The sequence below is a fragment of the Bacillus rossius genome, chromosome 10 (genome assembly GCF_032445375.1).
Source record: "Bacillus rossius redtenbacheri isolate Brsri chromosome 10, Brsri_v3, whole genome shotgun sequence".
NCBI classification, from domain to species: Eukaryota; Metazoa; Arthropoda; class Insecta; order Phasmatodea; family Bacillidae; genus Bacillus; species Bacillus rossius.
Window position 1 is genome coordinate 44,026,387 of NC_086337.1, and position 20,265 is coordinate 44,046,651.

The following is a 20,265-nucleotide window of genomic DNA, read 5'->3' on the forward strand; positions in this document are numbered from 1 at the left end:
TTGAATTTTGTTTACTTTATTGGTCATGTTTGTTCACATTATGATTTTACAGTATTGGCATATTTTCATTAACGTGAGTTTTTTTCCATCACCACGTAAATTAATCTTAATGGAAATCTTTTTTATAATTAATGTCTTTATATAATTTGCATATGTTATTACGTTATTAGTAATAACATATTAAAATCCTATAAAGACAATACAGTAGAATCTCAGTACTAAGTACTTACAGGGACCTCAAGTTTTTGTACTTAATACTGAAACATACATACATATCATCTTTACAAAGAGAAAAAAATATATATAAAAATAGCTACAGGAGAACCGCAATGCCATATGTATTCGCAACTGGGACTTGCTTTTTCCCCTTGTCTAGTTCTCTGAGTATTTCCACTTTTTCCTTAAGCGTGAATTGCTTTCGTTTCTTTTTATCTCCAGGATCATTCATATTGTAGCACAAATACAATGCGGTGTCTAAATAACGTAATCTGAAAATAAACTCAACCATAACAATAAACAATCCCGGCACGGACATCAAACAGTATTTTTAGCGTAGCGTAACACTTTTGTCTAAATAATTGATACTTCTCTCAAACTTCCGTGTTTCGATGTATCGAATGGTGTTGTGATGGTCACGTCGCATACTACGTACGGTATACTCTATGGTAGTGCGCGCAACTGTTTGTTAACTTTGTTTTGACGGTTTAGAGGTTAGAAAATACGTTGCGGTGGTATTTGTGTATGTTTGTTCTACAACATTAATCATTTAGCTGGAAATTTATTTACCAGTTTAAGTAAATTTTGGAGTAATAATGCCACGCTACTAGTAGAATTTATACGTTATAGTGAAAATATGTTACTTTAAACTGAAACCGTTTTGCATGGTGAAGATACGATATTTGGCGGGGACTTAAAAAAAAAATACGTTTAAGTGAATTATACGTTATAATGAGGTACGTTGTACTAGTATTTTACTGTACATTTTTATTAAATTACGAGTTCTTTTTCAAATAGAACAAACAAACTTCGGTAAGCTATTGAACTTTCGTTTGGCTCGAAATATTTCGCTAAAAACGAACTTCGACAGATAAAATTCTTACCGAAATCGAAAATGAAAGTAGCAAAATTTCGATTTCGGTTTCGGTATACCGAACATTCGCACAACCCTATTATACACCAACAAAATTTTTTACAATATGTGCAAATAAATTTTTTGGTGTTTGAAACGAGATGTACATGATCCAAATCTGGTATGTCTCATCTCATAGAGCACAAACATTTTAAACACACCTTTTGTAATGCAATGAAACAATTTTTAGATGTAAAATTGCATTTTGTAAAGTAAATTTTTGAATGAGAGTTATGGAAGAACATTATTCCTGTTGTATTTTATCAAGTACATCATCTGATAATATTCATTTTTTTATTCCTAAACTATATCATTTAATATTAAAATGTTTGCTGTGTTTGAACATAGCACATCAATATTGGATGTCTTGTTGGTAATAGAGGCCGACCACTAAAAATAGTTTCGCCTGTGAAATAATAATTGGTGTTTAGCACTGAATTATTTTTTTTTCCCCCCATCATAATGCATACAACTGTAACACAACCATCAATAAATAGAGAGTAATTAATGGTCTTAAATAACTCAAATATGATAAAATTAGAAAAAAAAATTAAAACTTATTTAATTAACCTAATTGAGATGATTCTTTATTTTATACAAAATGTATTATGTTATTAAAAAATTATTAAAAAAAAGTAAAGTGACATGAATAGAAACACGTCCCTTGAGTTTAACAAGCACAAGTTTTACATTCATTGTAATGCCAGTTTTATTAAATATTTTTAAAATTAAAATTAATTTTTACATTAACTATTTCAGTTAACCAAATATATTCCAGAGTAGTTTCACCGTCATAAAATTTCATCTGGCACACCAATACATTTGGTACATACCATAATGTTTACGAAAGTGACTAGTATATACGGGTTTTATCTTGCTACACGTGGGCCCGCCGTCTGCGCATCACATTTCCCGTTCATCGACTTCCATTCCACTCACGAGATTGCACCTACCAAGTGCAGTATACCCGAAGCCAAGATGTTTTCACATTAAGAACAACACCCCAAACACTCACTCGTCTGCCTGAGGTAGTCCAAGCCCGCTTTGTCGATGGGGAAGAAGCCCACGGTGGCACCGTACTCGGGACACATGTTGCTCACGGTGGCCCGGTCAGCTATTGACAGTTCTGCCACGCCGGGGCCGAAAAACTCAACGAACTTGCCCACGACTCCAACTTGTCGCAAATGCTGCAAGGGATTTTTTTTGTCTTGAAATTACAATTCTGATACAAATAACTTAATGAAAGTGGGGGTATACTAAAAACTATGACCAATATCAATATATCAATAGTTAATATGCTACAAATTAACTGTAACTACAATATTTCTCGTGAAATTTTTTTATTCTTTGCATTAAAAATAAAAAATATATATATTAATTTCAATCAAGTTTTTAGTAAGAAATATGCTTAACTTTTTTTTACAGTGAAGCCTGATACTATTTCTTTACACAACTCAAGAAACTTGCTTTAGCTATAACATTTTTTAATAGCAAACTATACAGCAAAACCCCTTATTTGCACTTTTCATGGGGACAAAGTAAAAAAGTGTAAAATGTGGGAAAGTGTAAATAAAGGGAAAAGTATAAAAATGAGTACAATTTACCTTATTTAGAATTTTTTTTTTTCCTTTTGTTTAATAGCACATACTATAATGCAGGTACAAACACACTAAAAACAAATTTTACTTTATAATTTAATCAATTATTAATTTACCACATATGACAAAAATAAAAAAAGAACGAAAGCCAAAATGTTTTTCTGATTACAGTGAAACCTCTATTTAACAAATCTCAAGGGACCAAAATTTGTTGTGTTTGTTGTAAAGGGGTTTGTTAAATGGAGGTTTCGCACGATATATTTCTAGTCATCATAAAGCTTCACATAAATGGCTAGAACTGTCTTTCTGACTGTTTAATACGATATGAGGAATTAAACATGAAAAAGTACATAGAATACACTTTGTTAATGGCCAACCATTTGATGCTTGGAAATTATCAATTCCCATCTCCAGTGCTTCCTGGCGTGCCTTTTCTTGTAAAATCGGCCTAGAGACGTTGATGTTAGATGCCCAAGCCTCCATTAGCCAGTCAAAAAGTATCTTGTCCAAATCATCATTTTTACATACTTTCACACGTTTTTGATTTGTTCCTACCAGAGAAGTGTTGTTTTCGATCTGTTCCCGGTTGGATAATATGGTTGAATGTGTAGACGCCGGGATGTCGAAACGTTTAGCTATATCACTTTTTTTTTCACCTTCAACTGCATTTAAAATTTCTAATTTTATTTTAATGTCAATCTGTTGCCGGTTTTTAGGATTAGAATTCATTTTACAGTAGTACCTCGTTGATTTTCGTAACTACGTGTGGAAATAAATAAACAACAGTGAAAACTGAAAAAACGGAAAATATACTCCACCATAGATAAAAATATTTGTGTGTGCACATCTTTAACCATAGAAACGCAAAATATACTAGTTGTTCGTCTTGCCAGAGCGATGGTACGAGAGGTTTCCGCCACTAGCGCTAAATGTACCCGCCATTTTGAACGGTGTGGCATATATACACGACGTGTGTTATCCATGATGCTTTGTTTATTTATTGTATTCCGCGATGGTGCATATTATTTTACGGTTATACGCACGTATTTTTAAAGCAGTGAATGCAAAAAAAAATTAGTGAATGTCTTGTAGATGTTTATTTTTGCGTGTTTTTCAAAAGCGGCAGTTCGTTGTAAAGGGAATTTCACTATTTCGTAACAAATAAAATTCGGTATTTAGAGGTTAAAACAGCATTGATCTTATGGCGGTTCGGCGGGACCAAAATTTTATTTCGTTGCATGGGTTTTTTCGTTAAATAAAATATTCGTTAATTGAGGTTTTACTGTACTTCCTAACAAAAAATTTTGAAATTTTCTTCTGCTTGCTTTTTTGGCTGTTCAAGGAGATTATAATACAGTTGCAACCAGCAGGGTTTATATCAAATATGGGCTACATACACATTGCTCACAGTAAAAATTAAAAAAAAAAAAAATAATAAAATAAAAGCCGCAAATTGATGAAAATTTACCGTCAAAAGCGCGCTGTACGCGGAGATAGGTCATTGTACTCGGTCAGCTGCTGTAACGACGCGGCGGCGCATGCGCACTCTATGCTCCACCCAGACTCATGACCTGCCATCAGCAGCCAACCAATAGATGCGAGCTTAGCGGAAAAATATATAAGCTCCACCTCCCGTGTACCAATTTTATCCAGTTCTAATACCAGTTTATTGGTATACGCACCCGTTTTCTCGCTGCCGTGACATGTTCAAGTTTACGTTTATCGTGATGTCTCAATACCAATAATTATTTACGATCCCCAGAAATAAATGGTTAGTTTAAAAAATATGCGTCAACTGTACAATACTTCCGAAATTATAAAAGACGTATAAAACAGTTACCAAGACTCCGCTCATTTTATCTTGTGAAGTTTATGTCTCGTACCAGTATTTCGGCTAAGTTGTGACATAAATACAGTATCAGAACTTACAAGCAGCCATGTTTGTACATTCGTGAGTTTACGTTTTTCCCTCGTGCATTTTAGATTGTCTCCTGCTATAATTACTCGTACTTTTACATGCCTAGGCTTAAATTATTACATGTTTAGAAATAAAAGCAATTTTTCATGTTATAAAATATGTATATTTTGCGATTTAAAATGTTCATTGCCTACTAGCTCCAAGGTATTTTCTGGTTGTTTATGGTTGTTAGGTGACGTAAATAGCGGGATGGATTCGATTTTTGAGACGTAATTCGCGGGAAAGTATAGTATTGGACTATATGGGAACTAAACGGGACCTGAAGAATATAGTGCAAATAACGGGAAAACGTAAATTACGGTAACGTAAATAAGGGGTTTCACTGTACTATACAAAAAATATATCTTTTGCAAATTCCAAGCCTGGTAGCTAAGTCTATGATAAAGTGTTTACTACTAGTTCACAATAAGAACTGAGAAATGTATTTTTATTAACCTGTGATAGGTAATTAACAATGCTAGGTAATTAACAATGCTGTCGCTACTGCAATAATAATCAACATCATAAACACATAGCGAACACACATGAAACAAAACGAACCTTCGTGATGGTGAGCACAACGTCTGTTGACGTCGCGTACTGGTCAAGCTTGCCAACTATTTTGTACCCGACCACTTGCGGAACAAGCATCGTGATGGCTTGACCCAACATCACTGCTTCTGCTTCGATGCCTAGAGGGCAGGAGGATAAAAACATTGATATCATGAAAAAATTCAAACAGCTGAAAGTTATAAAATTTATTTAATTCTTGCTATTGTAAATGTAATTAATACTATAATTACTACTTATTGATAAATTTGTGCCATGTCTATCAACATTAGAGAAACATTTTTGAGGCGGGCACGACACATTATTTCATATTTTTTAGAGATGTACGAACCTGCAAATTTTTAAGTCGAGTCGAGTCGAGTCGAATTTTACAATAATTAGTTCGAGTCGATTCGAGTCGAGTTTGTAGATCATAAATGCAAGTCGAGTCGATTCGAGTCTGAATTTTTATTTGAATCTTTGACACTTAAGTCGAGCTTGAATATTTGCACTTTATTGCTAAGAGTCCTTAGATGGTTGTCTTGTTATATCATGGCCCACTTAATCAAATATATTTAAAATACAAGTATTAATACAAATAATTCATTCAGGTTAAATTCTTAACTGATATAATACAATTCAATAATTGAGGTATAGAGCATAGAATACAAGTATTTTCGAAATTTTTAAATTTTATTTAACAAATATCGCCCAACTGTGAAAATTAAAAAATTCGATATCTCCTAAATTATTTGAAATTTCTTATATCCGCCGGCTTTAATGAAAAGAGGAATTTAAAGAGCATATAATAAAAGTATTTTCAGATTTTTAACATTTTTTTTTTTTTCGCAAATACCGCTCAACTACATATTTACCTTATTTTGAACCGAACGAGTTAGCTGCGGCCTGTAGCATTCACGAGTCAATAAAAAACATTGAATATAATTTAGGCTTGTTGGCGCGAAGGTTAGGGTAAGTTTCACACAATCATTAGAACATTTTTGAAAACTTTCACTTATGGGAAGTGTAAGGCCGTGCTACAATTGGCGCAACATTACAATAAACGTTCCCATAACAAATATAATACATTTAAAGATTATTGCTACAACACTAACGCCGTTACGTTGCCGGCCAATCGCAAGCTGGCACTTCCAACCAATACATGCTTTTGTATTTGTATTGAATAGTTACACTTTATAAAATACTTTATACTTCATAATTAATTTTAACTTGCCACTTAACTTGGATAGCAAACAATTATACAAAACGCAATCTCGCCGAACGTAATAGTGTAAACAAACACGGAAAAAAAATTCAAGTTCGCCAACCTATACTTCCTAAAATTAGTGGAGCAAAGTTTTTTTAAATGCCATTTCGTGATTGGTGGCGTATCAGTCGCAAACATGCGCACAAATATAACGCTACCGTTAATTTATTATTGTAACGTTGCGCCGATTGTAGCACGGATTTACTAAAAAAAAGTAATATTTCTGCCGATATTATGATTATAAAATTTAATTCGTGTTTTGTTTATTAAAAATGTGTTCGTCTTCTTTGCTATGTGGTCACACCTGTTAAGTTGGCAATATGTAAAACTAAAATATAAATAATATGGCCGATTGTCGTCATTGTTTGTAAGTACGTGTTTCGGTCTTACGTACGTAATTTTTAGTGTCGGCCGAAGTCACGTAAGGAGATATTAAGAATTTATTGTAATTCAATTTTATTATATTTTATCATAGAGTTTTACCCGAATTTCCTTTCGAGTTTCGCCCCGTCGAGTAAAATAAACTCGAATGCCGAGCCGAGCCGAGCTGATGCTACTCGCTCGACTCGACTCGAATTTTCGAGTCTCGGCCCATCACTAATATTTTTGTTACCTTTCGATATTTGTATCTACGTATTTGTCTGTTCTCGTGTTGTCTTATTTATGTTCTTTGTGTTTGTCTTGTGTGTTGTAATCCCTGCCGGTGTCAGTTGGCTATCTGCTGGTAGTGACTACTTTGTTTGAGTTCTCTCTTTGCAGGTGGTGCCTACCTGCACTTAAGAGCCTGGATGGGTTTGGCACTTGCAATGCCTGTACTTTTGTACTTTTTTGTATGTTGTGCCCACCTAAAAAAGTTCCCAAACTGTGGGCATTGTACAAATGTAAATAAATAAAATTAAATAAAACATGTCATTTAAATATAGAAAAAAAAAATTACACAAATGCCAAAGCAGGCAGGCACTACAGTGGGAAGCCATCACACCCAGAAAAAGCCCCCCCCCTCCCCCAAATTAAGGTAGGTGCTATGACATAGGTGCTACAACAGGTAGGCACTACATGCAGGGAAAGCAGGCACCGATCACAGGTAGGCACTACATGCAGGGAAAGCAAGCACCAATCACAAGTAGGCATTACAAGCATGTGGTGACCACTTCAAAAAATACGCCCAATAGGAGGCGACACAGCGTAACAACGACATAGCAGTATTTCTAGACACCTGGTGTAGGAGTGGAGTGTAACTTGTTTTCCTATAACCACTTGAGAATTGAACAGTTTCACTGGGAACTTAGGGGACCGACCTTCCTAACTTGTAAATTCCACAGATTTATTTTTTTAAGCACCACACAATGAATCACCTGTTCACTGTTACAGAAACCTTGTCACACGGCATAGATTTCAAGAACTTGTATTGACATTTCTAGTCGCTCATATTAGTATGAATTTTTATGGTGTAATGTATAGCTACCCTCCCTTCCCTTGCATATTTAAATTTTATTACTTAAAATTAATATCGAGATTAAGATTGGGCTCAAGGTTCAGCGGGACATGTTAGCCGGTATAAGCTTGCTTCATGTTCCGAGTAATTTAATTTTTTGCGTAACAGCCAGCTAGCATTTATAATTCACGTGCTGCTGTTTTCGACCCCACCACAGGTAAAAAAAAAAGCTATGATTTGTTGCACATGTGCAACATTTAATAAATTTATTTTTTGCTCTGAAATGTTTCATTATACATCTTAGTAGCTATTGGTCGGTGATACATCTCGCCCAGCACACATTCTGCATGTGGTGCGGAAGGTAGGGTACGGCAAAATGCAGAGCCGGAACAGCACGACAAGAACACAGTCGCTGGTCCGACCAAAAGGAAAGAGGGAGAGGGATGGACGATCGGCTCGGGAAGCGTCCGGACAGGCGGGACTTGCCTCCGACCCCCCAGCCGAGGACGCCCAAGCCGTTGATCATGGTGGTGTGGGAGTCCGTCCCAACCACCGAGTCCGGGTACAGGACTCCCCCGTCGGAGAACACGACCCGGGCCAGGTACTCCAGGTTCACCTGGTGGCAGATCCCGGATCCCGGCGGCACGATCAGCATGTTGGTGAACGCCCGGGCGCCCCACTGGGAACAAGAGCACCATCATGCTCGTTAAAACCGGGAGAACTTCTCACGACACGCTATATCTAGAGACCCTTGAATTTCGCGGATTCATTTCGTCCTATGCTGAAATCCAAATAATTATACCTTAGTGCTGCTTCTGTCATTGGTTCTCTGTTAATCTGGAGGACTGAGGGACCAATTAGAGACCCTCACTCATAGAAGTGTCAAATCACAGGCCACCCAGTCGAGGCGACTCACAAGTCAACAGCCAATGAACAGTTGGCATTTGCCCAAGTGTGTGTTGAGCATATTGGAGTCTATCCTGGAGGTCATTCATTGAATCCACGAAATTCACGGGTCTCTAGTTATATCCTATGTAGTCGCATTGAACACAGGGTTAGAAAAAAAAACCTTTTTTTTTCATTACATTAGTTATTTTAGTTCTCAGCATGTTTAAATGAAAGCTATATTATAACAACCCCACTTTCTGCCACTCATGTTGAACCAGAAAAGTTATAACAACAAAGAAATGAAGTTCAGCAAAATGCACATCTGACTGGGACTTAAATCACAGAAAGTGTATTTCCCTACAGGAGGAGAGGATTATCCATAGAATGGGCATTTCCTACAGAGAGGGGATTTCCTTCAAAATAAGAATTTTTTTTAAATAATAAATTTATTTATTTCCTCTTTTTTTTTTACACTTTAGAGGAATATTTAGCTGGGTATACTTTAAAACTTATTCAAATTATTTAAATGATAAGATCTTAATTAGAATATAATTATTTGTTCCTGTAAATCACAAGAAACATTAATGAGCAAACTATTGTTAATAGTGAGGATTAAAAAACATTTTATTGAATTTGAACCAAGATTGAAAGTGATTCAAACTTTCTGACAAAAGCCATTACAGGTGATGTTTGGGGTTACGGCTACGACCCAGAAACAGAGGAATGCGTCAAGCCAGTGGAAGACTTCCAACTCCCCCAGAACAAAAACACTAGACAAGTGAAGTCAAGTGATAAAGACGATGATCATTATCATCGTCTTTTTTGATGTTCGTGGAATTGTGTACCGGGAATTTGTTCCCCTTAGCCAGACTGTTAACCAGCACTTTTATTTAGAAGTATTGAGACGTTTGCGAAAGGATGTGTGGAGGAATTGCCTGGAACTTTGGCGATCAGGTGACTGGTTCCTTCATCACGACAACTCCCCTGCACACAGTCTTACGAGTGAACCGCGAGCTGGCCTCTCAAGAAAGGGTCAGTCGTACCCCACCCTCTATATTTGCCAGGCCTAGCCCTGTGCGACTTATTCCTGTTCCCGAGAATGACGAAAAATCTAAAAGGGAAGCATTTTTATAAAGTGAAGGTGGTAAAAACAGCTTTGCAAAGGGCACTGGAGGATATCAAAGTTGAAGACTTCCAGAGGTGCTTCAAACAGTGGGAGAAAAAAAAAAAAAAGACTTGACGAGTGCATCACATCTAAAGGTGAGTATTTTGAATGTGACTGAAGGAATTTTGTAAAAAAAAAAAAGGTAATACATTTTTTATGACAAAAATACAGTTTTTATTGGTTTCCCCCTTGTTTAACATGTAACTTGAAACACACTTAGATCAAATGTTAGCTGCAGACTTAAGCTGTTTATTCCCTCAGAGTACACTATTTTGCTTATTAAAATAATTTGAAAATTTCCCTCATAGGCATAATTCTGTACGCATTAGTACAGTTTTCAACAATTATTCTTAAGTCCATATTCAAGGAATATGAACTCCAATCTTGATGCCCTGATTTTTTCAGATCTGTAATGCTTCACGATGAATGGGCTCCTCTAGAACACAATATTGTTTGTTGAGTTGTCACATTATTAATTTATCGCATTGAGTTTAATGCAAAACAAGTATCATTGCCATTGTGTGCGCATAGAAATAAAAATTCAATTAAATGAAAAAAGCGCTACTTTGAATTATTCCATAATTTATTGGCATCGTTACTTCAAAACCGCACAAATTTAACAGTGATTTTTTGAGGAGTGGCTGTAGTTAATTTGAGATGCAATGAACAAAATGCTAGGTTAATTTCATTATCCATGTTATTAAACACTACAGTTGAATCTAACCAGTAGGGCCTTTGATTTTAATGATGAAAGAGTTTAGTTCAACTAGCAACCAGCACTCAATCCTTAGTTATAAATATGTACATCTAAACATAAAATCAACGACCATGACAAATAACATCAGTTACCTTAAGGAATGTGAACCTTTCCTTGTTCCGTTCAAACTCTATATCCTGATTTTTCTGAGCCGCATCAGGTCTGAAAATACAATTTTTAAAAAAAAAATCATTAGCACAATTCACCAAAACATGATAAATACAAATCAATTTTTTTTTACTAAGCTGGTAGTTGATACAATATTTATAGATACATAGAAATGGGTTGTTTTATTCTTGCAAATCCCTTTTTTTTACATATTTGTTTTTAACAGTTGCACAACCAACCATGTTTTGATCAAATTTGAATTTTGACCATCATTTACATGTTGTGAATTGAGTCACAATGTAATTTATGGATTTATGTCTAAACCTAAATCTACATTACTACTAACTTTTCAGCTTTATTTTTTTTGGGAAATGTCATCTTTCATTTTAATAACTTTGTTCAAAAGTAATAACTCGAATCTGCAGCAAAATAGTATATGTATGTATTCTAAATTCAAAATAACAACTAGAATTAAAATGTGTAGTAGCAATCAGTGTGAAAAAAAAAAGTAAAGGACCAAGGCCAATTTCCATATTACATAACGGTGTGATGTACAAAGAGTACAGCTCAAGGTCAACAACAGGCTGCTAGCAATGCATCATTATTATTCTCTCTGCAAGATAATGAACAGACCAGCACATTTTTCACATGCAAATGAAGTCTTAACTACAATTTTGCACAGAGACCATGTAAAAAAAAAAAAAACTAGACTCAAAGGTAATCTTACGAAAGCCTTGCAAGACTAAAATCTCAATTCAAAATATAATATCTGAATTCTGAATGACTGACCTTCCCTCAGAAGAGTAAAAAATTAAATTACTATGTGCTCAAAACTTATCTACAACTGCATTTCAAATTGAAACACATGTTTAACTGAAAATCAAAATAGTACTCAAACAAAATTAATGTAACTAAAATCAATTTAACTGAGAATACTTTTTGTTAGTTTTAGTAAAGCAAACAGGCATACAGCAGTGATATTTGGTTAGAATGCGGGTACCAAGCAAAGGCCTAATATAAAAGTATGTTCACTGAAGATGCAAAACCTCTTAAGTTAAAAAAAAATTGTATCTAAAACATCTTTGCTAGGAAAATTGTAATATTGCTTTAACTGGTATCATACAGCAAATAGTATTTGTCACAGTGTTTAGGTACTGCATCATGTGTGGGAAATTTTCAAATGATTTTTTGTATGCTGGCATTGAAAAAAAATTTATCAAAATCTAAAAGCAAAGATTTTGCATCTGCAAATGATGATAAATCTGCTGTAGAAGCCCTAGAAACACCATCGAAATCATACATTTGCAGTGTCCACAAACCTGTAATTAAATTTTCCTGACTTTTCACTGACTTTCCAAATACCAAAATTTTTATATTTCCCGGACTAATTTAAAAAAATATAATAATTTACCTATTTTGCAATTTTATAAAAGAAAGAAGGAAAATCCAGCCTCTAATGATCCCAACTGCTGGCCTACTTTAAAACAGAACCTGTGTAGGTACCTCATTTTATAGCATGTATGGACTACGCACTAACACACCTGGGTACATGCATCAATTGGAGCAAATTACTATCGCTGCAGTATTTCCATGAAATCACGTGAATTCCTCAATTTTTTACAGACCAATATTTACTTTCCTGACTCTCCCGATATTTCCCAGACTTCCCTGCAGTGTTACGACATGCACTCAGCGCACGGGCGAGCAGGTCTCGCTGCGACACAAACGTCAACACAGAGGCGTCTGCACAACCGCGTCGACAGCACGACAGCACTTCCGTTGCGAGGCTGGTTACCGTCGCAAAAAAAAAAAAAAAAGGGGGGGGGGGGGGTAGGAATGAGGATTGTCGACACTGACGCGGACCCGAGGTTTCAAATACCGCAGACATGCCCAAAAACCGACCGACTTGTGGTGAGGCGAGACGACGGTGACTCTCCCCGCCGCGTTCCACCTCGTCGAGAGATCAGACCGAGAGAGAACAGCGAAGGTAAAAAGGTGTGATAGCGAGGCTCTTAGATTCTTTCAAATATGTGTACTGGGCAATAACCATACAGGTGATGACTTCGGCTCATGTAATTAACGTAACCAAAATTTGACAGTAAAGTTAATGTTGAGCCTTTATTTAAGTGTCTCCAATTCCCTTCAGCATGGGCGTCGCAACCGGGGGGGACGGGGGGACACGTCCCCCCCAATAATAATAGTTTTCAATTTCGTCCCCTCCAATAATGTATTTAGTTTCGTAGTTATATTATTAATATGATTTCTGTGATATAACCCATATGTTGCGCATGGTGCATTTAGTCCAATCGTCGTAATGTGAGCACTGTGTTTTTACAAATTTGTTCTCTGAAAATATTTTTTATAAAAAATAAATTATATATTGCAATCAACTATAATTAGAATATTTAGGAAAGAAAAATGCCTAAAAACCACCTTTTTGCACCTTCAAACCCCAAATTTTCCCGGGGGTTGGATATTCCTCAACAACTAAATCAATTGCAGTCCCTCCCAAAAATATATATCCTTGCGACGCCCATGCCCTCAGACACTCCAGTGGGATAAGAGGTTAATACCAACAGTGTCGAGGCAGTGGACACCCCGACCAGATCTCATACTTCGGCCACTCACGTGCGAGTCACGTCCACCTGCACCGAGTGGTCGATGACCAGATCCGAGGGACAGATGGGGTTGACCTTGAGAGGGTCACCGCCCAACTCATTGACGGCGTCTCTCATCGCAGCAAAGTCCACCACTGCCGGGACCCCTGTGAAGTCCTGAAAAACATATCACGAGACCTCCTGCAAACTCGCAGAGATCACTACTGAACGAGATAGGGCAAAAAAAAAAAAGTATTTACACCACCTAGCAATTCCATCTGTGCACTGACATCGAAAAATTCATCAAAGAATATGACAACCAATTACTATCACCGACATAGTTTTGTATGGTCTGCTTGAAGACCCTTTCAATAAAATATAATTACGTATACTCTCATATATATCAGTCATCTCTGTCTGTGTGTACGATAAGCTGTCAGCAGACACTGTTATGAAGCCATGGTATTTTTATCACAGAAATATCTAAAAAATAATATCTGTAATTTTTTTTTGTAATATATGTATATAATGTTTCATGGTACGTAATTATTTTAGGTAAAAAAGTTTTTTTAAATTATTTTTTGTAAAAACTATGTTCAAAATAGTAAATTATTTTTTTAGTTTTTTTTTTTGTGACATGGCAGGTAAATGTATGTATTGGTTACTTTACAGGGCAATTCCATACATAAGTCTGCCATAAATGAAAAAAATAAATATCTGATTTTGGTAGTAAAAATACTTTAATATGGTGGCAACACTATATTATTTCTAAGTTTTTATAATGGCAGCAATTTTTTGATATTTGTTTTCTGGCAACACTGTCATTTACGAAATGGCATCGTGAGCTCAGCTGATAGTTTTTTTTGTGGTGGAGTTTTGATTAAATTTTCACGGTAAGTCTTTTGAATTATTGTTATATTTTATTATTATATACTGACTGTTCAAATGATGAGATATCAATAAAGAGAGCGTTATTCATGTTAATTTTATTTTTTTAAGAGATATTAGGTTTGTAAGATTACAGTGTCAAGGTGTAGTGTCAGTCACAGAATAGACATACTTTTCTCTCTAACTATAGTAAAATTACTTAATTATCATGAAAATAAGTATTTTTCCCCACTTGATGGCATTACTCAAATGATGCAGACAGTAAAAAAAATTTTTTTTAATATAATGCCTAAACTCTAAGAAACATTGTTGTAGTGTCAGTTACATTGTAGAGTCGGTCACATAGTAAGTCGAGTCAATCACAGCCTGTATCATAATTAAATGTAGCTTTTTGTTTGTTTCGTTTTCTCATAGATGGCGAAAACAGCTGCAGAAAGAAAGCGTAAGCAGAGAGAGAAGCTGAAAGCTAAAGGATTATTTGAAGAATTTAAGAAAAAAGAATCTGAAAACAGGAAACGCAAACGACATTTGATAAAACAAACAGCATCAGTTGACATGCTTAAAGCCTTACGTGAAAAAAAAATCAGAAGAGATGAGAAGATACAGAAGTAAGATTAAAGAAAAAAAACTAATGTAAGAATCCACTGCTACATCTGCCAAAGATGAGACTCCTACTAAAGCATTTGCCTCAAAAAACTCATATGGAAAAGCGGTTGCAAAAGTCAAACGGAATCTGCCGTTGAGTCCTTTGAAATGTAGAGCAGTTGTGCATACATTAGCAAGACAAATAAATCCTGAAATAATAACGCCTAAACACGACAAACCGAAGAAAACAATCTCTGCTGACATAGCTGCAAAAGTCAAAAATTTTTATGTCCGTGATGATATTAGTCGCCAAAATCCTGGCATTAAAGACACAACAATAGTTCGTCTCGAAGATGGAAAAAAAGTTAAAATGCAAAACAGGCAAGGCTTAAAAGAATTTGTACTTTGTTAAGAAATGTTCTAAGTTTTTTAAATAATTTTATTTCTCGTTTCTAAGAGGGTTTTATTTTTAATTATTTTAGTTTCATATTATAAGTATATCAACATATTATAAGTGGTTACGTTTAGGTGGTAATTTTGTTCAAAAATAGCATTTTAACGAGTTCATTAACTACCCTTTTGTACCTTTAATATAATTTTAGAGTTCCTATTTATGTGTTGTGATTTAAATTCTAAGGTTTCATTTAAAAATACTACTGCCTTTTACACTACACAAAGTGAGATTAGTGTCGGTCACGTTTTGGGCTGTAGTGTCAGATACAATTCATTTTACTAATAAATAATTTTTTATATAACTTAAAGCTTTAATTTCAACATTTTATAGTCGTGTGTTTCATGCACTTTCGATAAAAACACAAACTGTAGTTATTACGCTAGTACAGAGGAAGATTATTGAAGTTTAAAAACACTCTCGAAAACGACTTCCTTTTGCATGTAGTGTCAGTCACGTTTATATTTTACTAAATAAATTATATGTATTTTACAATATCATTGGTTGCCATTTTTTCTCTAGATAATAATTGTTGAAACTGCTGTAAAGCCATGTTTAAATTGAAACTAAAAACAGAGTACTAATCGTAATATAAGAATAAACAAATTGCAAATTATGTCAAATGTAGAGTCAGTCACATATGGAATTGCCCTACAGTATAATATGACATTAAAAAATACTTAGGATTATAATATTATTGACTGAAAAATACAACAATTTTGGCAGGTGAATAATTGAAATATAGTGTTTCCTCGACTTCCAAGTTATTTGATGAGATGACAGCGGAACATTAACGTAATTTAAAGGGTGGGGGGAAACTGGAGTATCCAAGAAAACCCATCGTCTAACAATGGCATCTGCTACATGTCTCATGATGGAGGGGCCGGTGAATGAAGTCCCACAGTGACTCTGAGAACCCAGCAAAAGCCCTACCTGCAGGCCGGTGAATGAAGTCCCACAGTAACTCTGAGAACCCAGCAAAAGTCCTACCTGCAGGCCGGTGAATGAAGTCCCACAGTAACTCTGAGAACCCAGCAAAAGCCCTACCTGCAGGTCGGTAAATGAAGTCCCACAGTGACTGAGAACCCAGCAAAAGCTCTACCTGCAGGCCGGTGAATGAAGTCCCACAGTGACTGAGAACCCAGCAAAAGCTCTACCTGCAGGTCGGTGAATGAAGTCCCACAGTAACTCTGAGAACCCAGCAAAAGTCCTACCTGCAGGCCGGTGAATGAAGTCCCACAGTAACTCTGAGAACCCAGCAAAAGCCCTACCTGCAGGTCGGTGAATGAAGTCCCACAGTAACTCTGAGAACCCAGCAAAAGCCCTACCTGCAGGTCGGTGAATGAAGTCCCACAGTGACTGAGAACCCAGCAAAAGCTCTACCTGCAGGTCGGTGAATGAAGTCCCACAGTGACTCTGAGAACCCAGCAAAAGCTCTACCTGCAGGTCGGTGAATGAAGTCCCACAGTAACTCTGACAACCCAGCAAAAGCCCTACCTGCAGGTCGGTGAATGAAGTCCCACAGTGACTGAGAACCCAGCAAAAGCTCTACCTGCAGGTCGGTGAATGAAGTCCCACAGTAACTCTGAGAACCCAGCAAAAGCCCTACCTGCAGGTCGGTGAATGAAGTCCCACAGTGACTGAGAACCCAGCAAAAGCTCTACCTGCAGGCCGGTGAATGAAGTCCCACAGTGACTGAGAACCCAGCAAAAGCCCTATCTGCAGGTCGGTGAATGAAGTCCCACAGAAACTCTGAGAACCCAGCAAAAGCCCTACCTGCAGGTCGGTGAATGAAGTCCCACAGTGACTGAGAACCCAGCAAAAGCCCTACCTGCAGGCCGGTGAATGAAGTCCCACAGTAACTCTGAGAACCCAGCAAAAGCCCTACCTGCAGGTCGGTGAATGAAGTCCCACAGTGACTGAGAACCCAGCAAAAGCCCTACCTGCAGGGCGGTGAATGAAGTCCCACAGTGACTCTGAGAACCCAGCAAAAGCCCTACCTGCAGGTCGGTGAATGAAGTCCCGCAGTAACTCTGAGAACCCAGCAAAAGCCCTACCTGCAGGTCGGTGAATGAAGTCCCACAGTGACTGAGAACCCAGCAAAAGCCCTACCTGCAGGTCGGTGAATGAAGTCCCACAATGACTGAGAACCCAGCAAAAGCCCTACCTGCAGGCCGGTGAATGAAGTACCACAGTGACTCTGAGAACCCAGCAAAAGCCCTACCTGCAGGCCGGTGAATGAAGTCCCACAGTAACTCTGAGAACCCAGCAAAAGCCCTACCTGCAGGCCGGTGAATGAACTCCCGCAGTAACTCTGAGAACCCAGCAAAAGCCCTACCTGCAGGCCGGTGAATGAAGTCCCACAGTGACTCTGAGAACCCAGCAAAAGCCCTACCTGCAGAAGGACCCGCGCCGGCTTGAAAGTTAGCTCGCAGCTATCCTTGTGTGTGGTCTCCCACGCGAGCAAGTTCTTCACGTCAGACTCGCAGATCTGGACACCGTCGCAGTTCCTCACGGCCGACTCAAGCAGGATCCTGACGGAGTACGGCAGCACACCTGGAATCCCGCGTTTCAAAATTCAACTTTTTTTTGTGGCCAAGATACCAGTTTTCAGTTACCACAGCTAAAACCAGTACCTCATGCAGGAACAGCAAGCCAAGTACAAGAAGTACACAAAATTAATCCAGTCATGTAACATGACATTGATAATTATGATGCTGGTCCTTATGGTACACACTTGACACATGCGGCTCTTTAATTACATGTAAATAAAAATGTTTAGTATGTTCAATATTTTAAATCTCCAAAAGTTCTTCACCATATGCTTTTAGATTTTCATACGTTGCACCATAATATGCATCTTTTTATATACCTATTTTTTATATTTTCATTGCTATAAGAGACATATATAATGATAGAGAGATGTATACATATAGGTATATAGGGACAGATATATATATATATAGATCAAGAGATATAGAGATATACATATAAAGAGATAGTGAATGAGAGAGTTAGAGAATTAAAAAAATTACACAAAAAATTGATTGATGCAATGCATTGCACACCGTAAATTATTGTAAATGTTAAGTGTAACATAAATATAAACACATAAATTTGAGTTGTGTTTTAGTAGTGTAGTTGAGACTTTTCATTGCAAGAGATCCCCGATCCTGTTGTCGCCACCTTACTGTTTACTTGATACTGGCTGCAACATGATCCTGTGGTTTTCCAGAGATTCCCTAAGAATGTAGCGTAGCAAAAACTGTTTTCAAAAAAACAACAAATTTTGTTAGTACATTGTGCCTTATTAGGGACTGAAAACAGTCTTGGCCCCAGCTGTAATGTACTGATAAACATTCACGTCTTACAAAACAGTCTCGGCTATGCTGGATCTCTGGAAAATCACAGGATCATATTGCAGCTAGTATCAAGAAAACAGTAGGGACGAGACAACAGGATCAGAACTATATTTCATTGAAAACAGTCTCAGCTACCCACACACACACTGAAAATGACAGCAAAAGCAAGTAAATTAATGTAATGAATCTACTTAGCTAATCTAAATTTAACTAACCTCAAGAAAATTTTAAAACTGTAATAAAGGCAGTGTTAAAATCAACGTATTCCTGAAAAGTGCTTAAATGGTTTTAAGTTATGCCCTATTTCATGACCGCAAAAGCAATGATCGACCAGTAAAGCGTAAATCTCAAAACCCAACTTCAAGTAGGTGTAAAAAAGATAAGGAGGTAGGTGAACTGTCCAACATTTAAAAAAGCCTAACAGAAAGATGTGGTTACGGAACATGTACTATATGACACATGATAAAACACTTACAGTAATATTTTGACAACGACGGTAAATGATAGTACTTGTAGGTTGTGCCGCCCCTTTTGATTTCCTTTAGGTACTTGCTGTACGGGTTCGGTGCTGCAAGCAAAAGAATATTAAGTGAACAATCCTGAAAAAATCTTAATAGAATATCGAAATAAATAAATTAAATTTTATTTATTCCATTAAGTATGATTAATATTATATCGGTAATAAATCAATGTGAAAATGACCAAACTATCCTTTTCATTAAATACTTACCTGCCATTGCGAGAAATGGTTGAGTCACGTTGAACTCTGCAGACACCTATTCAAGTTCCAACCAATAACAAGACTCGTTATCACTACACACTAGTTTTACGCAACAATACCTTATCAACCATTAATGTAAGAATCGTAAGAATTATCAACACTACTTGAATTCATTCGTTTAGATGCCTCGTCTTGAACTGGTTATGTTCGATTTAACAGACAATATTATATGTGTGGTAGCGCGTTTAACTAAGGTGTTTTCTGGTAGGTACATTTAATTTTTGACACAAAATTAGTCGACATTTGGCAACTAGTCAAAGTGTAAAATATCTCAAGCAAGAATTTGCGGGAGAATATCATCTGTTACATGGATTTTGGCATGGATGGATTTAGGAATTGTCATGTGACGTCATTAAGTCACTTTTTATCTTTTATATTGCCATATTTTTCCGCCCAAACTATTGTGCACATGGTTCTTGATAATGTTTGATTATTAGAATGTATGAATTAGCATCTCTATCATTAGAAAGTCATTTTTGTCAAAAAAAAATCATTTCAAACTGTTTTCACAACGCAAACATACACTTTAGCCAATGTTTTTTGTCATGTATCTGATATGGCACAACAATCAGCTTTACAAACTTACCTGTAATCATGCAATCATGGCCACTCCATGAATTTTGGTGCATTTTCTCCTCGTTGATTTTCTCGGCTTCTTATATATACCCTTTTCAAACTCTACCAAATACAGTGGAAATTAATACATACACATCCTATTATTCAACATTGGGGTGCTTGGAACAATGGT

At 36.5% G+C, this 20,265-nt stretch overlaps 1 protein-coding gene across 1 annotated transcript in view; it reads right to left on the reverse strand.

Annotated features, from left to right (window-relative positions):
• LOC134536325 (cytoplasmic aconitate hydratase-like) overlaps window positions 1-19,643 on the reverse strand; it is an 80,826-nt gene extending 61,183 nt beyond the window's left edge. Inside the window, exons 1-8 of the mRNA XM_063376078.1 lie at window positions 19,467-19,643; window positions 19,212-19,304; window positions 17,770-17,930; window positions 13,482-13,627; window positions 10,838-10,907; window positions 8,422-8,614; window positions 5,246-5,376; window positions 2,145-2,316 (exon numbers count right to left, since the gene is read on the reverse strand). Of these exons, the coding sequence (XP_063232148.1) occupies window positions 2,145-2,316; window positions 5,246-5,376; window positions 8,422-8,614; window positions 10,838-10,907; window positions 13,482-13,627; window positions 17,770-17,930; window positions 19,212-19,304; window positions 19,467-19,473 (973 nt within the window). The 5' untranslated portion in view covers window positions 19,474-19,643. The remainder of the gene's footprint in view (window positions 1-2,144; window positions 2,317-5,245; window positions 5,377-8,421; window positions 8,615-10,837; window positions 10,908-13,481; window positions 13,628-17,769; window positions 17,931-19,211; window positions 19,305-19,466) is intronic.
• Between the last annotated feature and the right edge of the window lie 622 nt (window positions 19,644-20,265).